This window comes from Polistes fuscatus, unplaced genomic scaffold (genome assembly GCF_010416935.1).
Source record: "Polistes fuscatus isolate 324 unplaced genomic scaffold, CU_Pfus_HIC Scaffold13, whole genome shotgun sequence".
Classification (NCBI taxonomy): Eukaryota; Metazoa; Arthropoda; class Insecta; order Hymenoptera; family Vespidae; genus Polistes; species Polistes fuscatus.
This window is the reverse complement of record NW_025113031.1, coordinates 4,361,409-4,368,472: the sequence shown is the minus strand read 5'-3', so window position 1 is coordinate 4,368,472 and position 7,064 is coordinate 4,361,409. Positions and strand designations below refer to the sequence as shown.

Below are 7,064 nucleotides of genomic sequence, written 5' to 3'. Positions count from 1 at the left end.
TTTTTTACACAATAATTATTTTGAGAAAAAATAATTTCATTTCAATACGATAAAATTGTTAATACGATTAAAATTTGAAATAACATACAATCTGCGATATATTTTTGTCCGGGAGTGTACGTACGCTTACGATTAGAACGAAAGTTATCGAGAGAGAGAGAGAGAGAGAGAGAGAGAGAGAGAGGTATATACGTTCGAATAGCGTATGTATGTTTGCTGCGCTTGCGTTTCTCGACATTTCTCTTCTCCCCCTCTCCCACTATTTCCACCCTATTCTCTATTTCATGAGGGAGTACCATCACGTCGGTTATGTATAAATGTACGTCCGTTAAAAGGAGAGATAGTTAACGACAAGTATGGGAAACGTTTGACAGGTCTGATAGGCAGTGATAATGCTCTTCCCAATTGATGTTAGTCTTAAGTGAATCAGTTTTGTTCATTGATCGTGCCGAGGCTTGGTATTATTTGATATTCTTGCGTCAGACAGATAGACAGACGGACAGACTGCGAGAGTCAGAAAGGAAAATCCGATGAATTGTTCTCTTTCTTCGACCAGTTAGAAAGGGTGGAAAGTTGAGTGGATGCGGTAAAAACGGGGGGAAGGGAGGAGGTTCGTCGAAATTTAATGCTGGAAAATGTAGCATTAACGTAAATAAAAAAAAAAGAAAAGAAGAAAGGAAGACGATTAAAAGGGTTACGTGATATTCGCGAATGATCTCGATTTGTTTCATTCGTTAAGGAGGGAGGTGGTGGTGGTGGTGGTTAATGGTCAGGATGTTGATCGAGGACGAAAGGAGGAGGAGGAGGAGGAGGAGGAGAAGAGAAGCTACGACGACGACGTTGACGACGACGACGACGACGACGGAAAGGACGTGTGCGTGTTTGAAACACACAGAGGGATGCGGCAACGCAATATCAACTTGTTTCGCGATTTTCGTGATCGCTTTGATGATGGTCAGCGAGCTTAGCGATGCGAAACAATTAGGTTTGTCAATTTTGCATTCACATGTTTCTTCTTATTCTTGTAGATTTTGTTGTTTGTTTGTTTGTTTGTTTGTTGATCTATAGTCTTGTATTCATTACTTTCCCAGACAAACTTATTTTACAAGAAGGATGCAGGTTGGAAGGTTTGCATCCACTTCTCATCGTTACTTACAAAAATATCACCATATCGGTAAATTATTTGATTGATTTATTTGAAATATTAATATTGATATTTGTTTATTAATATTAATATTTGTTGTCATTATTTTAAATACGAATATTAAAGGATTATTATTTTAACAGGTAGACAAAATTACGGTACCTCATAAAGAACGCGTTATGGTTAGGTGTCGTGAACTTGGAAAATACAAACTCATCGGTGATCCATCCTTACATTGTCGTAATGCAACGTGGAATGGGAAATTACCTTCTTGCGTGCCTACTACGGCTATTTCCAATTACACCGGTTAGATAATTCTAATATCTTTAGATTAAGATTGATAATAATGGGAAATATATTTTGTACATCGACTAATTCACAACTCCTCTTCTTACTCGAGGAGATTCAGAAGACGTTCCACCGACGATCGTCTTCGGATTGCCAGCAGGTTCAGCTGCTATCGAACCCACTGGTACGCTTGCGGTATTTCCTGGGAGCATCCTTCATTTGGAATGTCTTTTTGCTAGAAGATTAGGCAATCCAGAATGGACGTGGACGTCGACTTATCGTCAATATTTAACGGGTCAGAAATTTCTTATTCTTCTTATCTTATTAAACGTTTCGTACCTTAATCGGGACTTCTTCTTCGACAACTGAAATTTTATTACGATAATTTTTTCAAAAATTAACATTAAACATATTATAAAACATTAATATGTAGTTTTTCATAAAAAAAAAAAGTCGTAATAAAATTTCAGTTGCTGAAGAAGAAGTTCTAATGAAGGTACGAAACGTTCAATAAGATTGAAATTAAACGTTCCGTTACCCTTTCCAACTTCCCTAAGACACATTTATTAATCATTTAGGATGGGCAATCGCTGCTAAAGAAAGAGATTGGAAGTATCGATTGTCGATATATTACGCCAAAGTTCAGGATTCTGGAGTATACACGTGTTCAACCCCACGAGGCCTAGGAAATTCCATAAAAGTTCACGTAGTTGGTAAGATTAGAATTTTTAAATAATCATTGAATTATATAGTTTCAATCTAAACAAAAAACAATGAAATTTGAATCTATCTCATCTTTTAGACGTCCAATGTCCAGTAATAAATTTACCAGAGGGACCGTTGATCGGAAAAATCGAGGGTGCACGGATGGGTCACAGTGCTAATTTCGAATGTCCCCTTGGATATAGATTAGAAGGTGCTTCGATGATAACGTGTCAGTATAACGGTGAGCAATTGGTTCTAAAAATCTTTCCAAGCGAAATTTCGATGCGAACAATGGTACATGGCCGAGGAGTTTTAATGACCACGCGACAGGGCTGCAGTACTGTTAAATAACACGAGTTACCAGAAAAAAAAGATATTTTATATTAAAATATATTCACATATTCGGTACTTTGCGTTAACCTCTTCAAAACTCTTTCAACATTTTTCATTGAAATCGTGCAGGGATGCCACGTCGTGCAATGATCGGTGACTGACACTGAACATTCTGTTTGGGCCGCGTCAGTCACCGGTGACCGACCGGTAACCGAACTGTTATTTTCAATAGTAAGTAACACGCGTGGCCTGACGAATCATCGCGTGCTGGCACTCGATGTCTTAAAGTCACAGGTCATACACCATTATTTCATACATTTAAATGTAAAGGACTATAATCCTCCTGTCGAGCGGCCGAATGCGAATTGTATAAGGCGTCGAAATAATTCGATCGTAGGAGAGAGTTAAGCGAAGACTCCCGTCGTCGTGCGATATATTCCAGGAATGTGGTCAGGAGATATACCACGTTGCGAGGCAATAACCTGTCCGGCGATAGATCTACCCAGTGATACTTGGTTACAACTGCTAGAGCACAACAATAGTTTTGGCGGCAGAGCTGTATTCGCTTGTATGTGGGGTCATAAATTAATGGGATCTCAGAGCATCAAGTGCGAAGGGAATGGCATGTGGAACGGAACCACGCCAAATTGTTTCGGTAAATTTCACATTTGATTATTTACTTTTCAAATTATCATCCAAATGTGTACTACTTCCAAAATCTTTTTCTTCATTTTATTTTCTGGACAAGATAAAAACCAATTTAATTGATTTTATATTTATTCATTATGTTTCCAGAGATCACGTGTCCGTCGCCATCGTTACCGCGAAGTGGTCGAATTGTCGATCAGATCTTACAATCTAATCGTAGAAAACATCATCGTAATCGGATTTATAAGGTCGGAGCTCTCGTTAAATTTGCCTGTTTACCGGGTCATCAATTGATCGGGGAAGCGTCTGTAATTTGCACCGAAAATGGCACGTGGTCGCATCAATCACCAGTTTGTGAGTTTCGTTTAATCGTTTCATTCATTCATTGATAATAATATTTCTTATTTATTTTTAGCTAACACTCCTCGGTTAGAAATCTAGATTTCATTTTTATCTTTATCTTCGGCCAACAACGACACATATGTTCGATACGATTCTCTTCTTCACTTTGATACTTACAATTTAATTTACCTATAAATCCTTCAAATTTTTGGGATTGGTTTAAAGAAAATACCATTGTTTAGGATATTTTTTTATTTTTCGACGAATATTACTGCGTTTTCAAGTTTGCTGATCATTTTTCTTTCTTTTTTTTTCTATTGGTGATTTAAATTTGACTACTACAGAATGTTTATTAATTTAAAAAAAGAACAAATAAAAAAGAGAAGCAATAGTTAAAAAAAATTTTCAGGTAAAGTAAGATGTCCATATCCTGGTGACCCTCCACATGGGCGAATTTCACCGTTGAAATTCTGGTATACACCTGGCGATAATATACAAGTCAGTATATCCAAAATGACATATTTTCTTCTAGCGTTTATCTTTTATTATCAAATTCTGAATAATCAGGTAGATAAATACCGAAAGATTAGGTACATGTAAAAAATTGAATATACAGGTGACATGCTCTCCTGGTTATGTCACACCTTTGGAACCTGTCAGAAAGCCAACGTGTCGAGAGAATGGAATATGGAGTGCACCACCACCACCATGCCGTTCTTACAAAGATGTTTGATCGATTTCCACGACGTTGAAGACAAAAGAAAAGGGAAATAAAATACAAACAAAAAAAAAAGAAAGAAAAGTCGACCTGATTTTCGTACGAAAGTAATCGCTTATCCGCACCGATCGTAACTCTTTAAAATTCATTCTAATGGATGAAAAAAAAACATTTAGAATGCGTCGAGTAATAATACGACGCGTTTAATAAATATAAAATAAGATCTACAACGAAGAGAGTACACTTTCTTTTTATCAATATTATACGATTTATTAGAAATCATTTTTCTTTTCTTCATCTTTTTTTCGATTCATTAGTTTTCCCAGGTAGAATATTTTTTTTTTTACGAGGGATATTAAATTAAATTAGAGGAACATATAATTATATTTGTCGATCGCACAAATGCAAACGAAATATCGTCATTAAATACCCTCGATAATAATATTTAACTAATCTGACACTTTTCTTTTTTTTTTATATGTATATGCAATAAAGTGTCTGTTATTCTTTAAAAATTGTCTACGAAATTTTGTCGTATATCTAAGAGCCTTTATATTCTCCTATCTTTCGTCGTCCTTTATATTTCAAATTATTATTTTCAGTTACATGTAAATGTATTTTACGTTACATACATATTTTTTATCATTATATTATTATATATTATTTTATTTTATTTTATTATTATATTAAATTATATATATTATTAAATTATTATTATTATATCAATTATATTATATTATTAATTATATTATTATGTAGATATTTTTCTTACCATAAATTAGATAGAAGCGTGCGCATAACAAAGATTAACGCATTGATTGTTACCTTGGTACCGTTATTATTATCACATCGATCACTATCATCCAAAGACAAACCTAATTTTTATCCTTTCGTATATTCTTCTATTTCTCTTTGTTCTCTTTTACTGTGTGTGTGTGTGTGTGTGTGTGGTTTTTTTTTGTTTTCTTTATAAATAGCAATTTGTAAATAGAAGAAATTTTAGTAGAAATAAAAAATGGCAGTTGTTAAAGCAACAACTTGTAAAGAAGCGATAAAACGTTGGGAGGAAGAAAACAAACAAGATCCTACAACTGCGAAAGAACTTAATCTTAGTTTTCAATGGCTTCCTATAGAAAAAATGGACAACTCTTTGGCTAGTTTAACAGGATGTGAAAAATTATCTTTATCTACGAATATGATTGAAAAGATTACCGGTGAGGATTTACGAAAATAGACATTTTTTTGAGGAATCGTATATACGTTTAGTTTAATGAACAATTACTCGATGAAATATTCATTCAAATATATCCTATAGCTATAGGTGATTGTTAGATTCTTATTTAAATATTTTCTATAACTTTAGTTAGAATTAAAATATGGATTTCTATTTTTAAAAAATTGTTATTACTTCGTGTCTTGACAAAACAGGAATTAGGGCTCTAAAAGATAGCTGCAATATATTTGTTGTTAAAATAATTTAATTAGTGATATTCGATCGTATCGATTAAAATAATAAAAAAAAAAGAATTAATAGAAAAATAATAAATAGAAAAGATAAAAAATAAATCATGTATGTTTCGTAGGAATTGGAACATTAAAAAATTTAAAAATCTTATCATTGGGCCGTAACGTTGTTAAAAGTTTTTCCGGTCTCGAACAACTTGGCGATAGTTTGGAGGAATTATGGATTTCTTACAATTATATCGAAAAAATGAAAGGAATCGGTGCAATGAAGAATCTTCGAACATTGCATATGTCTAACAATTTGGTAAGAGATTGGACCGAATTTGGCAGACTTCAAGAAATAACGAATATTAGAGATTTATCTTTCGTTGGAAATCCGCTTTACGATAGTTTCGAGGTATCACCAATTATAACGAACAAGAACATTGTCATTTGATTATTCAAAATATATATTATCGCGCACAATTATTTTCTATCATTTATTGTAGGTGGATCAATGGAGGCTGGAAGTTGCACGACGTTTGCCATATTTAGAAAAATTAGATGGCGAACCTATTATTAGAACCGAGGACAATACGTTTGTCAATCAATCAATGTTAATTAGGAACGAGGGTTCTCCGCAAAATTCCAAAATTTCTGAAGATACGCCATAATTTTCCCATTAATTGAGATCATTTATATCACTTTTTTTCTTTTCTTTTTTTCTTTTTTCATGAATAAGCAATAATTTTTATACATATATATCATTTATTTGTTCTCACGATACAAGATAGATTGTACATACGTTTTTGGTGGTCTGAAAAAAGCAAAATATACTAAGAAGTTCGATTTGATTCGATGCACGAAGTTTATATCATGGTTAAAACATACGGTGGTGGTATAGGTATACCTATTATTTAATTAAACTTTGCTTTTTGATATTATAAGGCGCGTCAGTTGTGTTAAGTGTTGTTTTACATAACATCCTGATCATTCGTATCTGTACAAGATACACGGGAAAGGCGCAAAGTTATATATATATACGTGCATTAGAAAAAAATTGACGTGTATTATGCGCTTGAGATTAGTTCTTTTCGCATTCAATTTTTTTATTCTTATCATATACTTCTCCTTCTTTTTTCTCTCTTTTTTTATTTTATTTTTTTTTTTTCCCCCGACTTCCATAAAACCATACATCACAAATGTATTTTAAATTTGTTTATCCCAATCATCACGCAAAAATAAGAAGGTACATACCTACTTCTCGACATTAAACGTTTCTTTTTTTTTTGTTTCTTTTTTTTTTTCATAAAATCGCATAAGAAAGATAGAAAGAGAGAAATATAGAGATAGTAGGAAAAATATAGATTGTTCGAGCAAATAAAATTAGGCGTAAACACACCCTTTGTTTGTATTAAACTTACGATTCCAAGGTTTTTTTTT

The 7,064-nt window shown here is 33.3% G+C and overlaps 2 protein-coding genes across 2 annotated transcripts; both read left to right on the top strand.

Annotated features, from left to right (window-relative positions):
• Positions 1-277: 277 nt before the first annotated feature.
• On the top strand, positions 278-4,220 carry LOC122513990 (locomotion-related protein Hikaru genki). The gene is made up of 10 exons (XM_043630565.1): positions 278-985; positions 1,092-1,174; positions 1,288-1,450; positions 1,554-1,727; positions 2,011-2,145; positions 2,235-2,378; positions 2,913-3,125; positions 3,266-3,472; positions 3,870-3,958; positions 4,077-4,220. Exons 1-10 carry the CDS (start codon positions 766-768, stop codon positions 4,191-4,193), a joined length of 1,545 nt encoding a protein of 514 aa, XP_043486500.1. The 5' UTR covers positions 278-765; the 3' UTR covers positions 4,194-4,220.
• Positions 4,221-4,883: 663 nt separating this feature from the next.
• LOC122513991 (dynein axonemal light chain 1-like) lies at positions 4,884-6,475 on the top strand. Its single transcript, XM_043630566.1, has 3 exons — positions 4,884-5,392; positions 5,762-6,039; positions 6,131-6,475. The coding sequence occupies exons 1-3, from the start codon at positions 5,194-5,196 to the stop codon at positions 6,293-6,295; spliced, it is 642 nt and encodes a 213-aa protein (XP_043486501.1). The 5' UTR covers positions 4,884-5,193; the 3' UTR covers positions 6,296-6,475.
• Positions 6,476-7,064: the final 589 nt, after the last annotated feature.